This window comes from Sus scrofa, chromosome 13 (genome assembly GCF_000003025.6).
Source record: "Sus scrofa isolate TJ Tabasco breed Duroc chromosome 13, Sscrofa11.1, whole genome shotgun sequence".
In the NCBI taxonomy this organism is placed as follows: domain Eukaryota; kingdom Metazoa; phylum Chordata; class Mammalia; order Artiodactyla; family Suidae; genus Sus; species Sus scrofa.
In genome coordinates, this window is record NC_010455.5 from 147,805,605 (window position 1) to 147,829,400 (window position 23,796).

The following is a 23,796-nucleotide window of genomic DNA, read 5'->3' on the forward strand; positions in this document are numbered from 1 at the left end:
TCAGAGTGAAGGGTTTCAATCCCAGTAATGAAAGCACTGAGAAGCCAAATGCCCATCACTCTGTCAGCATCCCCTTCATCTCCCAGGCATATGTACATCACTGCATTTACCACATTCTATAGAAATCACCTGTTTATGTGTCTTTCTTCATTATGTAATTCTAGGCATTTCAAGGTCAAGGATCATGTCATTTACTTGCATTCTTGCTATTTAACACTGTGCCTGCTCAAAAGTTAGGGCCAATATAAGTTGACCTAAACTTATCTTGTTAACATAATAAATCTAATCTTCTTCAGGAGAAGCTCACCTCTGGAACTGCATTACAGCACTTTCTTCTAGCCCCACAAAGACTACTTGAGAAGCCCATTAGAAATGCAATGTATTATTTAAAGAAAAAATAGGAGTTCCCGTTGTGGAAAAAAAAAAAGAAAAAGAAAAAATATATGCTGAGAGTTAAAGTTTACCTGGAACTTAACAATCACATAGAATAAAAGCCCAACCCACATTAAAAGGCCCAAGTGAAGTCTGTCTTGGGCCATGAGTGCTCTGTGTTACCTCAATGAGTCACTAGCACAGGTTCAACAGAGTGGCTCAGCCATTAACCAGGGGAGAGACATAGGTGCCCTGGTAATCTCTCAGGATCTCAGCAGTGTGTTTTTCTTTCTACTAATCAAATGGGAAGGTTAGTAATTCTCCAGGGGCCTTTCTCATTCGAGAACTCTATTGCATTTATAAAGTACATTGGATATGTAGCAGCCACATGCTTATATAGGAAAAGTGATCTTAGTACAACAATAAAGAAATATATATATATATCCCTCCCCAAAGGGGACATATTAAGAGTAAAGCTGAGGATGTTGTTTGATCTTCTCTCTGACGATCCCAACTCTACTCTGGCTCCCTCTCCCTGAGGAATTTTAATGCTTGACAAAGGACATGACCCTTGATTTGAAAGGTACATACCTCTGAGCATCCTCCGAGATTCTGAGTCTTTGGTCATGGTTGCCAGCGAGTGTGGGAGCACGCTGCCACAGCTGTTGCTCTGTCCCAGGGGCAGGTGGCCCTGCGAAAACCAGGAGGAAATCATTCAGGCAAACTGCAGGCCCAACGGTCCTTCTGGACATGGCCACATCGCTGTCTCCATAGATCCCATCTAAGTACAGAGGGTGGGGAAGGCAGGTCTTTGCACCCTGTTCGTTGATGCCGAATGGTAAAGGCCAGTCACTGTCCCTCCCCAGGAGCTCCACGGCAGTCGCAGCATCACAGCCATTGCTTCAGTGTAGCAATTTCAAAAGTAAAGACCTACAGGGAGAACACTGTCCAAAACTGCCTCGGAGAACTACACAAAGTCCTTCATGCACAAGAAGCAGAGGCCAGATGCAGCAACAAGGACGCATGCACGTCATGCACCAGGACAGAGAAGGTCTACACTTGTTACAAGGGCACCAATTTCCATCTACTCCTAGTTATCAGGTGGAGAAACCTCTTTCAAAATAGCAAAATCCTTAGTGTAACATACTTGAAATACCAGTTTATAAAGTAGATAAAAGCAAAGTTACTCAAATAAAGGGCAAGGGAAATACCCCAAAGTCTATCCCACTCAGAATCCCTTCTCACTTGCCTTTTCCCTCTTCCTGCAGTGATTCCTCAGATGAAACAGCAGAACAGGAGAGAGGGCAACTCAGCAATCAGACCACGGGGGTTCACATTCAAATTTCAATGCCGACCCGCCGAGGGCACACAGGCCAGTCACCTCACTTCTTTCCACCTCAGTTTATCCATGTGTACAATGGGGATAGTGGTGAGTACTTCTACAGCATAGTGTTGTTGGGTTTTACAATAAAATAATCCACATAAATGGCTTAGCCCAGTCTCAGGCTCAAAGAAATGGCTGAATAAATACTTGTTGCTATTATTCCTGGACTCCTCCAATTTCCAGATCTGGGATGCAGTTAAAGCAGTGTGTCATGTAAGTGAATGCTATTCACCACTTGCGTGGTGGTGGCAGAAAATACCCTGCCTGGACCAGGTGGCTTTGGTCCCAGAGAGTATAATTCAAAATGTCCTCTGGATAGGACAGAAAATGCAGTTTAGTTATGATATCTGCCCAACAAGCAAACTCAAAGGTTTATTATGTAGCATTTTCCATAAGGGCCTTTGCATGTCAGTCAACATAAAGATAAAAAGACTCACTGAAGGTGAAGCCCGTGGTTCTCCCCATGTCCTACCTTTGGGGTGGTGCTTCTCCCCATAGTAGCACTGCTGAAATGTGGGGATATGGAAGGTGTGGTTTTCTTTCGAGGCAAAGTATCACTCAGATAGAGGCCTTCTTGGTGCTGTTTTTTCCTTTCTTCCAGACTTCTAAAATGCTTTGCATGCAAATGTAAATCAGAACAGCAAAACTTGACTAAATGAAATGGATCACTGAAGAAATTAAGAAGTAAGCATTCACAAAGAAGTTTTGGAATTTTTAACACAGAATTCCAGAAAATTATTCAACTTATACTTGTGTTCATTCATCAAGAGACTTGAGCTAGCATTTGGTAAGAGACCTTGACAATGGAAGAATTTATTACTGAACCTAGAAGATTTTTTTTTTTTTTAAGTCACTCATTACTTTCACAGTAGTGCCTGATGCCTTGGGGCTTCAGGACAACTTACAAATTATTATGATGGTTGCCATGCGGATGGCGGAACAGCCAGTGGACAAAGCCAAGTAAGCAGTTTCTCCCCTTGTCTGTCTGGACAGTTCTGTGTGATGGCACAGATCACAGTGTGAGGACAAGAAAAGGGAGAAGGAAGAAGACGAAGAGAAAGAGTAAACAGGGAAGTTGGTTTAAAGCTGGAATCATATTTCAATCACATAAACACATTCCAAATCCACATAATGTTTTCATATAAGGCATCCTTCTAGATTTAAAAAAGATCTTGCCTATGGAGCCTCTACAGTAATTCCTCACATTTAAAAATCCTCCTGTTGACTAGTTCATTTTTTTTTTTTTTTCAGATTCCTAGGGCAAAATTTTTGCCAACTTGAAAGTTATCCAACTTTTTTTTGCCCTCTCCCTAAAATGTCTTCCATAGTAATTTCCTAGTTAGAGGTTCTTTAAGTTTGATCATTTTTTTGTACTAAACTCAGGCTTTTGAAATATGTAAAAATTAATGCAAATTTGAGTTATTAAACTCAGTATCAGTCTTTAAACATGCCAATCATGAAGAGCATCTGCACTTTAACTTTACAGTTATCCATTTATAACAGATATTTATTAACCTAAAAGCAGTGAGGAGATTGGATCCTTTAACTAACAGTAATAGACAGTAAAGGCACCTATAGGAAAGGTAAGGGCTGGCCATAGCAAACCAGAGCTCACCTCCCTATTTTTGGAGGGGAGGTCTACTGACTGACTCCTTAGGGTCTTCTGTGCTCATATATACACACACACATATATATATAGGGATTTGATTATAATTGAAAGAAATCTCAGAATAGAGTTTTTTTTTTTTTTTTGGATACTCAAGCATGAGTATGCACTGAATGTACTAAAAGGAAGGTAACTTTTGGAATAATAGATTATTTCTTTAAAAAATGTTGAAATTGGAGAACAGACTTGTGGTTGCCAAGGGGTGGGGGGATGGGATGGACTGGGAATTTGGGGTTAATAGATGCAAACTATTGCCTTTGGAACGAATAAGCAATGAGATCCTGCTGTATAGCACTGGAAACTATATCTAGTCACTTATGATGGATCATGATGGAGGATAATGTGAGAAAAAGAATGTCTATATGTATGTGTGACTGGGTCTCCTTGCTGTACAGCAGAAAATTCACAGAACACTGTAAAGCAGCTATAATGGAAAAACTAACAATCATTTAAAATTAAAAAAAAATGTTCAATTAAAAAATGGTTGTTCTGTGGGGCAAATGCACTACTTATGGTGTGATCCTGGATAAGCCACTATCATCGCTGAGCCTCAGTTCCCTAAATATGAATATAGAGAGAGTATGTTTTTCACGGGATTGTTAGAAGGAAGGACTGAAATATTTGTAAAATGTTTGGGAAAATTTGACTCGTAGCTGAGGAATTATGTCTATTATTATGGCTTCAATAGCGTGTAAGGAAAACATTTTGTGTTGACACTGCAACTTTTTACAGCAAGGATTTTATGGAAATAAGTATTATGATTTTTTAAAATACCGGAGGTAAGCTGAAATATTTTGGTAGAATGGGAACTGAAGCAAGAGGATGTTAAACTAGCTCAAACATTTCAAAAGCAAGAAGAGGACAATCGAGGTCTCCAAGTTTCTGACAATCTCCACACTCTTAGGACCAAGGAAATGTCCTTCAAAAAAAGAAATATGTACCTTGCCTTTTTATTTATTTTTTAAATTTTCATTCTATTTTATTTTTAAATTTTTAATTCATTTTATTTTTTGACCATGCCCATGGCACATAGAAATTCCTAGGCCAGAGACTGAACCTGGGCCACAGCAATGACAATGCTGGATTCTTAACCCATTGAGCCACCAGAACTCTTGCACCTTGTGTTTTTAAAAAATACCTTTGGAAAAGTTGAAGGAAAGAGTTCACATAAGTAAATTTGTGGTCAAGGTAAAATTCTCAAACTCTAAATGCCAGCTCCTAATTACCTGCTGCTCCAGCTGCTGCTGCCTTCTATGCTTCTTAGCTGGCAGAGGAGGAGGTGTGTCATTTAAAGGGAAAGGGTCGACAGATGTAGCTGCGACTTCAGGCCAAGGGGCTGATGAGGTTGAATGATAGGATGAGGAGAAAGGGTGGAAGGAAACATAAATCCAGAAGAGACAGGTGATCTTTGCTTTATAGGAGAAAGAAAAAGTATGTATGTGTCCATAAGAAATGAAAGAATGAGACAAAGAAATGAAATCGATAATCAGATTGTTTTGTTATTTTCATGTCACTAAAAATGGGTAGAATCTTTCAACTTAGCCTCCTTAAAACCCCACACTGAGCAACTTGGATCAGTAGGTGGTATTTTAATTTACTATTACTGGCCCCTCCCCAGATGTTTTAAAGCAGCATACTATTAAAAAGAAATTCATGCTGCAAAGCAAAATAGAAGACAAAATTTTACCAGAGAGGTGATTCAAACCAAGAGTATTAGGAAGGCTTTCCGGTTTCTAAGAAAACTATTGGGCTAAAGTTTTAATAGAGTTTCTTTTTTTAAATCTTACTTCTAATGCTCTACTCTCTACCATATAGTTCATGGTTTCTGGTATTATTTAATAGAGCACTACCCTCAAATCAGTCTGTTTTTCAAACTCAGCATCGCTCTGGCCCTCTGGTCAACCAGACACGTCTTTCTCTCACACACCTTTGTTTTCAGTTAACCATGGGTGAATTTTTGACATGAGGAAAGCAGTGAATGAATGAAATGGCATGCCAACACACCTCTTTATTTTGTGGCTGGCTCACCAGCACAGCTGTGGGAGGCCCAGTGGCAACAGCATCAGCATCAGCAGGGAACTGAGTGGAAGGGGAGAGATTCGTGGAATTGCCACATGACTCGTTAATTTCATTTACAATGACATAGCCCTAAAAGGAGGAATTCAGAAGTTAAACACAAAGAAAGCAAGAGCAGAGGCATGCGAGGGTATTAATGCTCCAGTACAAATGGAGTTAGCTTAGAGCATCACAGCCAGATACCTGTGGTATTATCACATGTTTCATTAAGGCAATCATCAGCTATTAAAACGGATTTAGGGTGCTTCATCTTGAAAAATGATATGGTAAACACTAAAAGTAAAATCTTGCACAAAATCAAAATGACTTTATTATAAATAGCCCAATACCTTTGATTTTAAAATATCCAGTATCAGCATACATTCTGTTGATGGAATAAGGTTGTCACTACACAGCATTTAAAGCAATCACATGCAAAAATAAACCCGAGACATAAAATCGACAATGCAATCACTCTCAAATTCAACAGCCTTTTCTGCAAATCTTTATCTTGAGATTCTCCCTTCTTCTGTTTCCTGACACATTAGAGAGTGAATAAATGTAGACTAATGACTATTGGGTTTTGCACCAAGACATTGATAAAGCATAATTTATTTGTAATGGAATCTAACTTTTAGGCATCTCCAATAAAATGAAAATAAAAAAGACCTTGTAGTCTTGTGAGCTTTTCCTAACAAGACAATGTACACACACACACAGAAACACCCTAAGGTGAAGATGCAGCTTGGAGGGTGTTTCAATTTAAGGCAGCTTCCCCAGCTCCCAACTCTATTCCTAGGACAGAATTTCCAGTTACTTTTAAATTCAATGAGTCAGTTCTGGCTTCAACGTAGAGAAAATACCCATCAATCAAAATCTATGAATTTATATTTGAGGAAAAGGCACTTATAAATTACCATGGAAGTAATCGTACAGAACAATTATGATTTTCACCACACCAATGAAAAAAGAATAAAGGATATAAATTAATACATCTCTTTTAAATGGAAACTGAGTTAAATTTAACTCTTGGGTTCTTCTATTTGCTCATCAATTCTTTCAAAGAGTGATTCCAGGAAAGGCAAGATATTGTTATACTGTTGAAGCAAAATTTTCCAGGCTGGAAAGCAAAGTTTTGACTGAAAACTTATAATTCTGACAAAGTAGAGAAAGCCAGAGTGGACTATTTATAAATTGGAGGTATAAAATGCTGCTGAATTTGGTCTTGCACTTCAGAAAGGGGCAGTAGAAACTATGCGAAGTTTTTTAAGATTAAATCAAAGAAAGGAAGTTGACAACTGGGTTATGCAATTTTATTTTTTCTTTGAGAACGAATGAGAATAAAGAGTAACAACTTTGAGTTATTGTTTTGTGAAGTTTAAAGATAGTAGAATCTTTCAAAAGCAAGGTTTGGTTCCTTATATGAGTGACAGACTATATATAACTTAATGAATTACTTCAAAAATGTATGGCATTTTTCAAAAGTGGGACTTGTTTAAGAGTTAGATATAAATTCATCACTCTTTAAAAAAAAGAAAAAGAGAGAGGGAGGAGAAAGGAAGGAAGGGAAAGAAACAGAAAAAGAAAGAAAGAGGGTTTCCATTCTGGCGCAGCGGAAACGAATCTGACTAGGAACCATGAGGTTGCGGGTTCGATCCCTAGCCTCACTCAGTGGGTTAAGGATACGGCATTGCGGTGAGCCGTGGTGTGGGGTTGCAGATGTGGCTCAGATCTGGCATTGCTGTGGTGTAGGCTGGCAGCTGTAGCTCAGATTCGACCCCTAGCCTAGGAATCTCCATATGCTGTCAGTGCAGCCCTAAGAAGAAAAAAAAGAAAGAAAGAAAAAAGAAAGAGGGAAGGAAGGAGGGAGAGAACAGGGAGGGAGGAAGGAAGGAAGGAAGAAAATCAAATCCGCTTGACATGAAAGAGAACACAGCTACTCAACAAACACAATAGTTGCAGACACACAAATATGGTAAAAAGGCCAAAGGGTCTTTTTACAATAGGATGGCTGCATAGAATAAGAACAACTCTTTAACAGACGGGAAAGATTATATTCTTCTAAGAGGTAAAGAGAAGCCACAAGTCTTTCAAACTCAGTACGTCCAGAGGCAAACTGCATGTCTTCCATCTTAAATCTATTCCTTCCCCATCTTCCCCATCTCAGTAAAAGCTACTCACCATCTACCTCATTATTCAAACTGGAATAATGACAGCACTGCTGACAACATCCTTAATTTACTTCATCCCCATAACCAATCTATCAACAAGACCTGTCAACTCCACTTGCAAAGTATTTCTGCATCCAGCTAATTCTCTCCACCTCTCTTCCTTTGTTGGAATCCAAGTTACCAGCAAATCACAGCCATACTGGTTTCCCAGCACCTCTTCCTTATAATCCAATACAGCAGCCCAGAGTGGTCTTTAGCAAATGGACCTCAAATAATGCCACTTCCACATGAAATAAATCCTATTTTTTTAACATGATTCAAAAGACCCAGCCTTGGCTCACCTTGCTGACATAATCTTATTCCACTACACTCCATTCACAACCACACTTTCGCTGTCTGCCAGCTCTGTGTTCTAAATAATGGAGAGAAACTATGAAACTGAAAGGTCTAATACAGCTTGTGTGGAAATATTTCACAAAATGCTTCCCAACATTTATTTCATATGCACACACACACATTTCTATGTAGGATTCCTAACTCTGCTGGGTTTTATAAGTAATTTACAAAGGGTCTTTTTGTTATTATGCAAAGTTTTATGCAGAAGCAATATTTTTCTTTAGTTTTATGAAAAAAATTAGGAAAACTATTTTCTTTCTCAGTCAGGGTTTTAATTTTCCAAATTAGAGTTAAAATATTCTACCACTGTAGCACTGTATCCCTATAAAAAGATATTTGGGAAAGGGTGGTGATGGGGAATGGGGAAAGATGGATGTTAGGGATAAAACAGGTGTATAGTTTAATGTCAACAGGATTTTCCAATTTAATGGAAAAACAACAGAGACAATATTGGGGGAAAAAGAGATGTTTGGGAGTGTTTTCATGTTCTAGAAAACTTAAGAGAAAGAGAAATGAAGTAGGAAAAAGGAGAAACTGAGAAAGGAAAATGCAAGAAGGAAAGAATTTTTTTTTCTTTTTACAGCCACACCTGCGACATATGGAAGTTCCTGGGCTAGGGGTCGAATCAGAGCTGCAGCTGAGGCCTACGCCACAGCAACAGCAATGCAGGATCCAAGCCACATCTGGGACCTACGCTGCAGCTTGTGGCAACATGGGATCCATAACCCACTGCACAAGGCCAAGGACTGAACCCACACCCTTACCCGCATGGAGACTACGTCAGGTTCTTAATCCACTGATCCACAACAGGACCTCCAAGGAGAGAATTTAAGACTAGTTTTGATCTGGATCCTAAATTTTTTGAAACTCCAAGGTAAACTAAAACATCCCTGTTAAGCAAAGTATACACACACACAGAATACATCTGCATTAGACACAAAGATAATTCCTGAAACACTCAAAGCATAAACAATGAAAGGCAGGAAAATCATCCAAGCATTAAGTACTTTCATAAGCCATTTCAATTAGTGTTTTTTCTAGTCAGCTAATCACGTAAAACTGAGGTACTTCTCCTGAGTTCTAAGGTGACGCAGATGGACATGTAAAATCACAGCTTACCTCTTTTAGCGTATTGGGGTTGACAGGAAACCCTTTCCCCCCAGAGAGGCTGGAGTATTTCTTTTCCAAATTACAAAGATTTTCCTTTTCCTGAAGGAACACAAAATCTATTAAGTTGAGTCAACATTGTATTTCCCTGATGACTAATGACATTGAATGTTCTTTCATTTGAAAGAACATAACTTCTTTTGTGAAGTGTTTGAATTCAAATCTTTCATCTGTTTTTTTAAAATTTTACGTGTTGCTTGTTATCTACTATTATTGAGTTTTTGATATATCCTGGATATAAGTCCTTTGCTTTTTCCTCTTTAAGAATCTTTGCTTTCTCCAAGGCCATGAAGATGTACTTGCACATCTGTATTTTCCAGATACTTTATCACTGAAAGTTTTATGTTTAGGTCTATAATCCATTTCTAATTAATTTATATGTATAATGTGAGGATGGATGGTGTAGAGGTTCATTGTTTTTTTCTCATATTCACCTAGGTGACCCAGCATCATATGTCAGACTTGCCTTTCCCTACTGGATTGTCTTGGAGCCGTTGTCAGAAATCAAGAGACAGTATATGTGTGGGTCTGTTTATGGACTCAGGTTGCTTTGATCTACTTGTAGCACCACACCCTCTAAATACTATAGCTTTACAGTGAAACTTGAAATCAGATTAAATCCTCCAACTTTGTTCTTTTTTTTTTTTTTATTTTTCAAATTGTTATTTCCCCAATACATTTTTTTCCTACTGTACGGCATGGTGTTTCAGCTATTCTATGCCCTTTACCTTTTCATATATAGTCGATTCTCATCATCTGCAGTAGTTGTGTTCTAAAATATTGCCATGGACACTGAACTAGTGAATATTGAACCGCTGTTCCAAGGGGAAATACAGGGTTGGGTTCCTGTGGGCTTCTGGTCACAATATTTTCATCAACTGATCACTACATAACTTTGTTTTATGTCTGTTTATGTTTAAAGACATGTTATTTAATATATGGTGTTGACTCATTAACATTAAATTCACAGCCAAGAGCACTGTAACTCACACTGGGAAGCTGTTTATCTAACACATGTATTTTCACCATAAGGCACATCACAGGAACCTTAGGAACACCAGACATTCTTTAGCACTTGTGACCCATTTCAAAGAGCAACGAAAAGCACAAAATGTGAAAACATGGCACTAAATACTCCACAAAAAGGACGTTTGTTTACAGTATGAGAGCTGAAACAGAAAGGCAGAGCCCTGCCTTATTCAATCTTAGCTGGGAACCTGTATGTCCATCGAGTCACTCAAAATTTTCACCACTCTGTGCGTGTCCATCAATGAGTTTCATAACAAGTATTGATTTTAGGGTCACAAATAAATTTTAGTGAGCAGGTGGATTCACAAATATGAACTCCGTAAATAATGAAGCTAGACTCCAAATCTTAGCATCAACTTGTCAATTTCTACCAAAAAATAGTCTATTGGGATTTTCATTGGAATTGAGATACAGCTATCAATCAATTTGGGAAAATAAAAATCTTAAGACTTATGAACAACAATTTTCACACTAGAATTATATTTTCTATATTTTAACCAGGAAATAGTATTTACACACTGTGCTTACCCATTTTTTAAAAACCTATTTTTCCTTTTTTGGCTAAAATTCCAGAAACTAATTAGATCCTATATGTTACAGGATCCATTTTAAGCTGTGCCTTTGAATCCTGTGTGCAAAAAGGTGGTGAGGAGGCTATTGGCACCAGAGTTCATCCCCAAAGTGGAGGTTAGGGTTGGAAAATACAACTCCAAGTGGAGATTTCTAAGCGCTGAAGTAACAAGAGGAGGGGAGCTGGCTACAGAGGCACCTGGAGTGAACCCATCGTTGTATGTAAAGGATCAATTCCTCCCTCTTTTCAACCTAAAAAGGGCTACATAGCAAAGATGGGAGTGCTCCGACTACTTTCTTCTAGGTGGGACCATGGTACAGCCTTATCCCGAATCCATCATTCAAGATTTGATCTTCCTCCTGCACTCCACTGAGTCCAGCTCATATTTTCATGATCCTAAGTGTCACATTCCTAGGTAGTGGCCACCATAAGAGGCTCAGTCCTGAGACTAGTCCCAACAACTTTAATTTTTAGTATCTTATCCTGAAATTAAGAGACTGTGTCAGAAAACTAGGCAGCAGGCTGAGCAAAGGAAATCCTTTACATGTAGCCACTTCAGGTACTGGGTAGATGGGGACACAGTCCCTTTGGTGAAGATGATCTTGTCACCTATATAGGGTTTCTATCTTGAAAATCAGACCAAACTAAATCCAACGTGGCATTTGCCAGGAAGACCTACATGCAAATAACTGGAGTTCAAAACACTCAGAGCAACTGAGCCAAAATATCTGACAGCAGTTAAAAAAAAAAAAAAAGTATAGGAGTTCCCCACATGAAGCAGAGGAAATGAATCTGACTAGGAACCCTGAGGTTCAATCCCTGGCCTCACTCAGTGGGTTAAGGATCTGGCATTGCCATGAGCTGTGGTGTAGGTCACAGACTCTCAGCTCGGATTCCGCATTGCTGTGGCTCTGGTGCAGGCCAGCAGCTGTAGCTCTGATTAGATGCCTAGCCTGGGAACCTCCATATGCCACAAGTGTGGCCCTGAAAAGCAAAAAAAAAAAAAAAAAAAAAGATTTTACCTATTTGATAAAAAATACGAATTTTTTTTTTTTAAAGAAAATCTGAAAACATACGGATTTTCCATAATTTGGATCATCACACTGTGCAAAAAAGCATGAAGAAAGTGACTTTGCTTATTTTCTGAATTATTGTTAATCATTCACAGACCACCAGCTTATTACTACTGTGAAGGACTGAGTAAAAATATATGTAGAAAAGTCTTCCTTAAATTGCAATTCACTGGTATTTCTTACCAGGCACTTGTCTTGACGGAAGCAACTTTCTCTGAGTTGGAACCTGTGTTTTACCACAACCAGTTCTGAAAAGGAAATACTTACTCTTTGCAGCATCATTATTAAATTATTCTTTTCTTTGACAAAATGATCTTGTTCTCTCTGAGCCTGCTGGACAATGTGATTAGCTTGCTTTTTCAATGCAGAAATTTTTTCCTGGGGGAAAAAAAATGGCCATAGAAAGATGAACATTATATATTCAAAGGTTTGCCAGTCTGTCCTAGAAAAGAGAGAAAAAGTATTTATAACTGGAAGCACAGTGACCCATTCCATTGATGGTAGGTAGGCAGTGATTATTACCCAGAGACTGTGAGGCAGTCTTTGAACTCCTAAGCTCAAGGCTTTTCTTCACCTAAGGCCAAGTGATTTAAAATCTATTTCAAGAACCCAGAAGTCAACAGGAAATCTTGTTTTAGAATATAAATGAATCTTTGACATCATCCTAGGAGATGCCTCAAAGGAAAAAAACAAGGGAATTTTTTATTTAAATCCAAAGTTAAAGAAGTCACCTTCTCCATCATCCTTTCCATCAATTTCATCAGTTTAGTACAGAGCACTGGGGTGTGATTCTAAATTTTGGAGCAAAAGCTGAATTCTGGGCTGGATATCTGGGTGCTCAGGATTGGGTGGGGGCAGTGATGCATACCATTCCATAAGGCTATTCCTGATGGTAATAAACTATCAGCCAACTTTGAGAACTACTGAGCAATGGAAACAGAAAAATTCCAGAACAGACTGCTCACAGAATGATTCTAAACTGAGTTACCATGATTGCAAAATCAAGTAAATTAAAATGAATATCTAGAGTTATGTTTCCTCTACCTTGGTTTTCACATAAAATAAAAAATTAGGGGAGTTCCCATCGTGGCTCAGTGGTTAACAAATCCAACTAGGAATCATGAGGTTGCAGGTTTGATTCCTGGCCTTGCTCAGTGGGTTAAGGTTCCGGCGTTGCCCTGAGCTGTGGTGTAGGTCGCAGACATGGCTCGGATCCCGAGTTGTTGTGGCTCTGGTGTAGGCTGGCGGCTACAGCTCCGATTAGACCTCTAGCCTGGGAACCTCCACATGCCACAGGAGCGGCCCTAGAAAAGGCAAAAAGACAAAAAGACAAAAAAAAAAAAAAAAAAAAAAAGCTATTATTCATAAATCATAAATGCATCTACAGCATCAAGTAATAATGACTACAATGTCACTGTTTATCTAGTTTGGAGCACCATTTGGCAGGTAAATGGCTCCATAATCTGCCAAATGTGACACGTGGTTAAAAGATATTCAGATACTGGACGTTTCCTTGTGGTGCAGCAGTTTGGGGATCTAGCGTTGTCTCAGCTGTGTGTGGCACAAGCCTCAAGTGCCATGTGGGTTTGATCCCTGGCCAGGGAACTTCCACATGCCATGGCTGTAGGCAAAAAAAAAAAAAAAAAAAAAAGTACTGTGGAAGCATTAAAAATAAAGAATAAAGATATTACCTATAACAGATATACAGACAGATGACACACACTGTAAACCATGTGAATGTTCATTACTGTCATGTAGTTAGAAGTATTTTGACTTTTTACTTTGAAGGACACTTAGCAAAAGTAGCTTTTTGGGAAGTTTCCATTGTGGCTTAGCAGTAACAAACCCAACAGTATCCATGAGGATTCAGGTTCAATCCCTGGCCTTGCTGAGAGTGTTAAGGATCTGGCGTTGCTATGAGCTGTGTATAGGTCACAGATGCGGCGTGGATCCTGAATTGCTGTGGCTCTGGTGTAGGCCGACAGCTGTATCTATGATTCAACCCTTAGTCTGGGAACTTTCATATGCCGCAAGTACAGCCCTGAAAAAAAAAAAAAATACCTTTCTAGTAACAATGTTCCTCTGATATTCAGCCACTTCCCGCAGGAGCTGTTGGGTCAGGTTCTCCTTTTCCTCATCCAAACGGCTCTCACGCTCAAGCTGCTGGAATTCCAGGTCTTCAAAGTGTTTGCTCTCAACATCCAACAGATCAGCATCCTATGTTGAAGGAATGAAAACAGGACATACCAGAATGGCTGCAGGCTTCTTAATGTGAAGGAAAAGATGATTAAAAGCAAAAAGCCCAAAATATCTTTCCAGTTACAACACTGACCAAGGTTTGAACATGATAATCCTCCCTTTGGAGTTACACCCCAGAGCAGTATCTTAGAATGAAAATGAAAGGCACTGGAGTAGAGGTGGGAGGGCAGAGTTTATTTCACTGATGGATTTAGACTGCTCTATAGATGCAGGAATTCTTGCCTTAAATAATACCATGTGGCTTTAAAACAGATCGTATAAAAAGAATTCAGTAAAAAACCTAAACATCATATGCAGATCAAAGATGGGACACAGTCTCCTGAAATAATTCCTGTTTCCCAAAAATTTTCAAATGAAATGAGACTTAAGAGATTAAATTCAAGATTCCAAAGGTGTCAACCATAAAAAAGCTTCAAAAGTTGGCATACATAACAGATCTGAGATCGCTAAGAGGGATATATGTACCTCAAATGGCTTACAACACAATCCGCTAGGATGTGAGGAAGAGATATTAGACCTTCTTTATATTTACTTTTGGTTTTTCTTTTCTTTTACAATTTCTCAGGAAATGTTCTCTAATGTACATACAGGTAGAGTAGTATACATACATTATTTTAAATGACTATATGTTTTAGAGCATATATATTTTATATATATATATAGTTATGATATAATAGACCTATAAGTATATATATATATATATATATATATATATATATATATAAACTTGCATGCTCAAATAATTTTATTGAAGGAGAAGTCATCAAAAACATTTGAAGACTGGAGTCCTTAAGCTAGGATTCTGTGAATCCCTTAAAATGGTTTATACACCTTCTTACTAGAAAGAGTAGAACCACAGGGTTCATCAGGCACAAAGAATAACTCAGAAGGTTAAGCACTGCTACTCTAGGAGTCATCTTCAGGACATTTAAAAACAAACAGAAATTATAAAAGTCAGATGGTCTAGAATAGACACTCTCCAAAGTATGAGGTGTCTGAGGAGAGGACTGAATCTGTATCTGAGCAGACTGGTGCATGGTGTATAAACTGTTCTCCAATCTACTTAAAAAAATAAGCTAAAAATAAAACCTCCTTATTTTGGTAGCCCTTGTCAGACATATAAATGTGGTACATATAGAAGACATTTTTAAAAATATAATTTGCAAATAATAAATGACCAAAAAGAAAACGGCAGCTGGGCTCTAGGGCTCACAGCTCTACATAGGTAAAAGTGCCAGGGCATTTTTTTCAATCAATACATTAAAAAGAGATGGATAAATAAATATATGATAAATCAGATCTATTCTAGTATTTAAAACATACCACCCTCCCCTGATTTTTATGTAAGTGATAAACTGTCTTTTAATCAAAAGGACTATCTTTCTATGTTCTGGAATGAATTTTATTCTGGGGATGATTCATAGGACTATTAGTTACCATACAATTACAACCAACACTATAGCAACAAGATTATTATGTCAACACAGGCAGTGGTTCTCAAACCATAAGAATAGAAAGATTTTGAAAAATATGTTCAGCATTTCTTAACACATCTTTACATTTTAATTAGTCAAATGGAAAGTGGTCTTGGTTTCAAGTTACTGGATGACCTTTGAAGTTTATCAGACATTTCATACTTAAAATTTCTATAGCAATTAATGTATTTGGACCAAATCTAGTCAATACTAAAGGAATTAAGACACAACTCTAGTTTTAGGTCTGGAAACAAAATATCCGTAGTCTTAAAATATCAGCTGATATACTTATTCATACAGGCCTCCATACTCAAGATTTAAGTTCTTTCAATTAAGCTTTGTTTGCTTAAAAAGTTACTGAGATAAAAAATTTTAGTAAGCTTTTTTTTTTTTAGTTTATAAAGAATCTTCATTCAAAGTGGGCCTATGGCTCACAATATATACACTATGCTAGTCAGTTGCTTACTCCACATCTGATTAATAGGCAACATGTGTTATTTTAACCACATGAAGGTCACAGAGTCACTAATTTATTTGCAGTAAATATTTAAACCACTGCATGAAAATAATAGACACCAGGCAGGAAAGGTTGGAAATTAAAGCAAAGCTCAGCCCTCAGATTCCTCTGGTGTAATCATCTGATCAAATTATCTAAACCATTTAAACATGTGCATGTAAACTTACACTGTGAAAGAAAAATAACTTGGGACGGGGAAAAAAACTTTTAAAAGATTTTAGATAAGAATAAGAATTCAAAAGATGGAATGTGGGAGAAGAGTAGTTAATTGAGCACAGAATAATATATACAGGAAGTTCAAAGTCAAGTGTATGACTAGTTAAAAGAAAATTTTAACTAAACTTCTCCACTGAAAGTATGTTATGAATCTCTACTGGCTGGCAAGTTTAAAGGCCAGGCATGACAGGAAATAAAACAGCTGCACTAAAGAAAATTCAGTGGAAGTTCTTTTTTCTTTCCGGTAACTTTTTTGAGAATGTATACGGCAGAAGTTTACATGTACAACCTTATGCTTCCTTTGCCTAGGAGAGGAGCAGAAAGAAGAGACTAAAAGTGGTATGTCCACCACATAGAGAGATTACAGCAACAATCTCATGACAGCTTTGAAAGCAAATTAACTTTTTAAATTTATTAAAGTACAGTTGTTTACAATTTGTGTTAGTTGCTGCTGTATAGCCAAGTGTTCCAGTTACATATATCTTCATATTCTTTTCCATTATGGTTTATTACAGCATGTTGCATACAGTTCCCTGTGCTCTAAGTAGGACCTTGTTGTTTATCCATCCCATCTATACTAGCTTGCATCGGCTAATCCCAAATGGGACTCAGGGTCTTACTATTTCTCCATCTCATGCACTATAATCCAACATTTTAATTGGAATTTGGAAAAAAAGCAATGGAAATATCCAGCATAAACACTCATGTTGTACATGAGGTTACTGAGGCCTACAGAAGTTGAATGACTTATCCAAGATTAAGGGATGAACTAATTGTAGAGCCAGTGAGGGAAAAAAAGTAAAGGTCTCCTATCACTGAACAGAATTTTTTTAAAAATCAAGAGACTGAAATCAACCGTCAGCTGAATAAGTATCAAAACACAAGAAAACTATCTGAGCCAGGAGTGTCCTGGCAAATGAAAGGCTCATTTCTCAATTTTTTTCCACACTACTTGTATCCCAGGGAACAGTTTGATTGGTGAGCCCATTATCAATTCCATTAAACCACAGGCCATGAAATCAACCTCAGATGAAAACTGTACACTGCCTCTAAATGATTTAGGGAAAAGAAGACCAGTCATAAATCCATAGTGATGTACTCACAAAAGCATTCTGCAATTTCAGCTTAAGTATTTGAAAGAACACAGAGTTTAAGAAAATGATTTTCCTCCTCTTCATTTATTTTCTATTTTGTCTGACTTGCCACCTCATGAAGTTCATTGTCATTAAGTCAACTTTATTAAATCTAGTCTGACTGCCTTGGGGAGAGTTTTATTACAAAGTGCTCCTCTGAAGTGTTTGAAGTCTGAAGGAAGTGAGTTGTGATAACACAGGAAGTCCTCGTATGAATGGACCTCTCATGAAATAGGTGAACTTTTTACTGATTAGGCCAAGGGATTGGTGAAGAGTTATTTTGGTCATCATCCACCCCCGGGAAACAGAATTTTCCTTAACATTTGGGGAACTGAAGCTACCACAAGCCAATTTTCTCTCCGAAAGAAAAGAGTTTTATGATAAGAATTCTGCACTCTGCTCGGAAAGGAAGAGGAAGGAGTCTTTGCCTTCAGTTAGTGGAATAGGTTGTCAGCATCACTGCCTTTTCTCATCAGTAGTCAAAATCCTTGGAACATATACAAATTTACGGAGTATCCCATAGGCTCTAGATTAAGAACACAGTAATTATTCATATCAAACTGACTCCAGGTTATTAATAGAACCTACCAATTTTTATTTGAAGCAATATTTATAAAGAATACAAACAATACCTGGATAACTAAAGGAAGAGAAGATCAAAATATATAACCATGCTTCTAACTCTAAATAAAGTATTACAGAGACTATGTAAAATCTTTAACAATAAGGGAAGTTGAAAAACAGTAAATAAATATAAAAATCAGTTTCTCAATCTCTCCAAAAATTACAAACTAAAATAATTTTAGAAATACTATTCTTTTTCCCAATCATTTTTTATCAGAAGATTTCCATAGAATTGGGACACTGAATGACAAGAAGTTTTATCTTCTTACAGCAAATTAAGTCCTCCACAATAAAATGAGTAAAGGGGAAGAAATATTTTTAAAACTCTCTTTGATCTGACATTGTAAAAAAATTACAAATATTAGAATTGTGATGCTGCATTTAACCTGTCTGTACTGGGTACTCTTCATTAAGATGCTGTATCTTAAAGTGAAATATACTGAAAAGCTTCAGCCATACTTTTTCATAACCTATTGATACTTAGAGGTAGCAAACATTTTTGGGTTCGAGGTCATCTTAAACATTTTCAAGGGTATGCTATCTTAACTGATTTTTTCCAACTTGCCCATTCCCAAGAAGATACAGACATAGTAACGTGAATGAAACCAGTCTTCTTTCCTACTCATGTGGAACCATAAATTGTTATTCACTTAGGACTAATTACTATTAGACTCCTTTAGAGGTCCAAAACTGTTAATGATCACCTCCCCAGAGTCACAGTCTATCTGGGCTGCTGTTCTGCACAAAAAATCCAGCCCTCAAAAAGGCTATGAAATATTAAGTGGCCTTGCTAGTGTTTGTGAAACTATGCACCTAGGAAGTCTTGTTTTCAGAAGATAAGCAGCAAGGTTGTGTTTGACACTGCCAACATTAAAGATCAAAGAATAACCTGATAAAGTTCAACCAGAAGATCTATAAGGCACTAAGTTTTGAAAAATTATGAACCTTGTATGAGAAGCTGCTGAATGCCCTGCATCGTGGGTCTTGTTTGTTGTGATGATGCTAATGAGTTCAATGTCACAACGAAGCAGAAAGAAAAACAAAATGATGTGTGGTGATGGGGAGCCAATCAGAGCATAAAACAATTTGTAGACCGGAGTATAAAATCAAGCTGAGAAAAAACAAAAACAAAAACAGTACTCTAGATCCCAGTAGAGAATAGAATGCAGGAAAAGATGTCAGCTGATTTAAATGCTACAAACTTGTGGTAACATGTCAGTAATAGCTCTCATTTGTTACAAAGGACGAGTCCAGAAATGTTTTTGCATTACTAATGAGGTGAAGGATTCCAACAGGGAATTTTTTAACTGATTAGCATAGAATAATATATACTGTCAACATGCATATTTTTATTTAAAATGTTATCTAATGACCAGAATTTATGCAAATTTATGCTATGTGAAGGAAGAAGTCATAGGTAAGTGGAATTTAATTGAAAAAGACAAAAAAACCAAACCAAAACAAAAACAACTACCACATTCCTGTTTGCTACTGACCCTCTTCAGTTGTTGTTGTAACTGTTCCCTCATGGACTCAGGACAATTGTCCAGCTGGGTCTTCTGCTCGGAGTAAAGCTCCTGAAGCCTCTCTAGTTTTTCCCTTTCAGCATCAAGCTTTACCTTCTCCTGAAGTTCAGAAATCAGAAAATAGAAGAATAGAAATTACCTTCACACCCCAAGCAGGCGTTAGTGAACATTTCCCATGGATAACACAAACAAGCAAACACACATGAACTGCAGGTATCCTATGAACGTAGAAATATATCTTGCTAGTGATTAGAATTAAGGGGGTATAAATGGAAGTAAAGGCAAGGGGTCCCGCTTCTGCATTCTCCAAACCCAGTTACTCTATTGGGTATTGGCAAGAACCCCATCCTTCCTCCCTTCCTTCCTGCCACCAGGTTACAAAAGCCGGGGAAGCAACAGTAATGTTGGTCAATGGTCAACAAAGAACAAAAGAAATGCCAACAGAATTCCTAAGATAACCCTGCAAAGAGTCACTTGGCAGAGAACCAGACAAAGGGTAGCGGGCATTTACCTCAAGCACTGTCAGTGTCCCATGTGCTGAAGGCATGTGTTAAGCAAGGTTTGGAAATTATTGAACTTTTGTTCTCAAGTCAGGCACATTCAGTAGACAAATTAATACCTTGGTCATATGGAACAGTTCTAGTAAACATCTGGCAACTGTCAGAGCTTAAGCAGGTAGAAAATCTGCTTCCAAGGAGAGCATTTTCTTCAGACTCTGAGAAAGCTAGTAAACTTGCAAGACTAACAAAGCCAGCAGGAGGAAAGCATATGAGACAGCTTAGATACACCAAAAAATGTGACATTTACTGTGGAGATAAGTAACAATGACTGACAAAAAATAACTGAAACACGAGAAAAGGAAAGAACACCACCCAGGAATGAGACAGAAGAGAAAGGAGAAGATAACACTAAATTCTTCCCAAGTCATACACTCCAAAGTGACCCTGGACGTTTTCTAGGGCGTAGCAGGCAAATACTGTAATACAGTATTACACCATCTTACAAGGCTGCCTTTTAAATTGAGAAAAAAACAAAACAAAACAAAACTTCAGTCTGTTTAATGTCAGTTTTCCCATCTTATGCTCCCTTTATGATACTCTGAACGCTTGAAGTAAATTTTAGACCTAATTCTTTCCTTGTGTAACACTCTCAGCCTTAAACTAAAGCCTTTCATAGAATGGAAGCATCACCACCATCTGACCCTCAATAAGCAAAATACCACCATCTGACTTTCCTTGTGTTCACTATTGATCTGGTAGAAATAAAACTGGCTTCTAAGCATAGCACCCAAGTTTTTTTTAAAGGATGAAGCTTAGAAGCAGTCCTATACATTTATAATTACTATCATTTCTTCATCTAAATGGTCATGATTTCCTGTGTAAACACGTATGTAGATTCTTTACAAAAGCTGATACGGTTTAAAACTATGACATCAGTATCTACACCAGTTCACTTGGCTCTCCATTGCTGGCTTACATTTTAAAACTTCAAGGGCATTTTAGATAGGCATATTTTTATTTAGAAGTGCTATTTTTCTTGCAAAAGGATGAAATTTAGAAGTCATAAAACTGAGAATCCTCCTTCATATATCAACCTAAAAATGATTCTACAACTTAAACTTGAGCAGATGATCAAGAAAGTTTCCTCTGCCTTTAATGTGACGTGTTCTCACTGGGCACAGCTGTTGTGTAGGAGTGAAGAAATCAACAGCATCATTCACAGAATAAAGGATTTCCAAGTGTTACCTCACAGCAAAACTGAGTGCACCAGTACCAGTTAGATTTAGTCTTCAGCTCCTGAATTAATAGATTTCTCCCCTAATAAAACCAGAACATTTGTCTTTTGGCTAAGAAAACGTGTTATTTCCACGTGTGCACGCAGATCAAAGATTACCTTAGTACATACCAAACGAATTTTACCCCCAAAGAGTTCTATTTCTAGGTACTGCATCGCTAGATTTTGCAGTCATTCCAGTTTCAAATAGAAAGTTAAACAAAAATCTTCATTCCAATTAAATAGCATAGGTGTGAAGCCCTAAAATGTACAGTTGTATTTGATAGAAAACACTGATAATGATATTTAATAATATGGAAAGGCCCTGGCTGAAAACACGGGTCTCAAATCTGAAAATACAGCCAAACTATTTTTCTGATGCTCTCAATTTTTTCAATTGTTAACAGTAAGCACAAATAAACAGCTAATAAACAATACCTTATGTTTACATAGTGCCTTCCTTCTGAGGTGCTCAAAATGTTTCGCAATTCCATACAAGGGGCTGGTTAGAAGAATTGCGCAATCTGGCACCATTGGGACCTTCTGTGGCTTCTCTGTGGTTTATCAGTAATGTTGTGGCCACGACCTGGGTCTCAGAGCGAGAGCTCCGTGGGGCCAAAGCGAGGGCAAAGGAAGTAAAGCGAAGGATGAAAGAAGGACCAGTGTCAGATGGGCTGGGCCATAAATCACGGGGGGACCAAGAGGTGATATCACTCCTCCTAGAGCCAAAAGTAGGCCACCTCTGAGCCAGAAAGAAATGAATAGACCTCTCTTCTATTTATTGCTCAGGAAGTTTTCAAAGAAAAATTAGCTCTGGGTAAGCAGTTAATTAGAGCCGAAAGTATCACCTTCTACAGCGAAGGTAAAATACTTGGACATGTTAGATGGCATTCCAGGGTTCAGGGATTCTAGCTTTTTTCATGTGAAATATTACCACTCAGTGTCATTCTCTTCCCCAGATTTAAATGGGTCAAGTCACCTATTCGAACTACTATAGGCGTAGCAACACTTTCCAAATATCAAATTGAGAGAGAGCACAGTATTTTTCTCTTAGGATACAAAAATCAATCTTCAGGAAATAAATGAATTAAAATGCATTTTAAATATATTTAATAAATGTAACTTTGTTGAAAAAATAAGATTAGAAGGATCCGGAGCGCTCCAGGAAGATCCAGGTATACAAGGACATTTATAAAACAAAGACCAGAACATGACCTCCCTGGAGACACGGCTGCCTCTGTTCTCAAACTGACCTGCCCTCTCTTGATGTCCTGGCAAAATCCAGGTCGGTAACAAACTCATTGCCAGATTCTCCCTATTTCACATATTTAAGACTAATGTTTATAAAATATATACATATAGGAGGGCCAAAGGTAAATTATTCACCAGCAGATAAAAATAAAAAGCAGAATATAATATCAGGTTTACATCTGCTTCCATGTAGTTGTTCATTTGCTCAATCAATAAATATTTATAAGGGAACTAGAGACAGAGAAAAGGGGTAACTTGATCACTGTCCTCCTGAAGAACAGTCTGGTTAGCTCTGTGCTTCTTCAGCCCTGACCACATTAGAAAAAGCTAGGTGAGCTTTTAAATATATGATTTCCTGGGCCTCACTTAAAAATCCAGGGGAGTAAGGCTAGGGAACAGCAGTTTATTTATTAATTTCTTTTTCTTTTTTTTCTTCTTAGGGCTGCATACCCGGCATATGGAAGTTCCTGGGCTAGGGGTTAAATCGGAGCTACAGTCTCTGGCCTACGCCACGGCCACAGCAACGCCAGATCCAAGCCACATCTGCAACCTACACCACAGCTCATGGCAATACCAGATCCTTAATCCACTAAGTGAGGCCAGGAATTGAACCTGCGTCCTCATGGATACTAGTCAGATTTGTTTCCACTGACCCACAACAGGAACTCCACGGGAATGAGCATTTTAAAAATCTCTCCAGGTTTTGTCCATATGTACCAGGTTAAGAATCACTGATTCAGCCACTCAGGGCGGTGTGAGAGGCAAAGGCAACTGTAACTACAATTTGATTTTTGTAATGAGGACACAGGGTATTAATACAGGATCCACCAAAACTTGTTCTGACATTTGGCCTCAGCACCTTTCTTTCCTTCAGAGTATAAAAGACCTCTGTTACAAGTAACATCCCAAATGTGAAAATTTTAAGTTAGATTAAATGCCTCAGGTGAGCCAAAAGAAAAAAGAACTCTGAGACTCCAATACCCAGTAGGTGCTCATTTCAGGTTCAGATGTAAAATGACTTTCTTCTAATCACACAAATGATCAGGACTGGTTAAAAAGTTACCCTAAATAATTGAATGGGCACACAAGAGTTGCCAATAATCTCAAAGAAAATTAATAATCCAAGGCTTGTCACTGG

At 37.9% G+C, this 23,796-nt stretch overlaps 1 protein-coding gene across 1 annotated transcript in view; it reads right to left on the reverse strand.

The window, feature by feature from the left end:
- The window catches only part of PHLDB2 (pleckstrin homology like domain family B member 2), a 247,524-nt gene that overhangs the window by 27,185 nt on the left and 196,543 nt on the right, over nt 1–23,796 (reverse strand). The window contains 7 exon segments of the mRNA XM_021070391.1: nt 964–1,063; nt 2,229–2,369; nt 5,427–5,570; nt 9,164–9,253; nt 12,152–12,262; nt 13,946–14,101; nt 19,605–19,733. Of these exon segments, the coding sequence (XP_020926050.1) occupies nt 964–1,063; nt 2,229–2,369; nt 5,427–5,570; nt 9,164–9,253; nt 12,152–12,262; nt 13,946–14,101; nt 19,605–19,733 (871 nt within the window).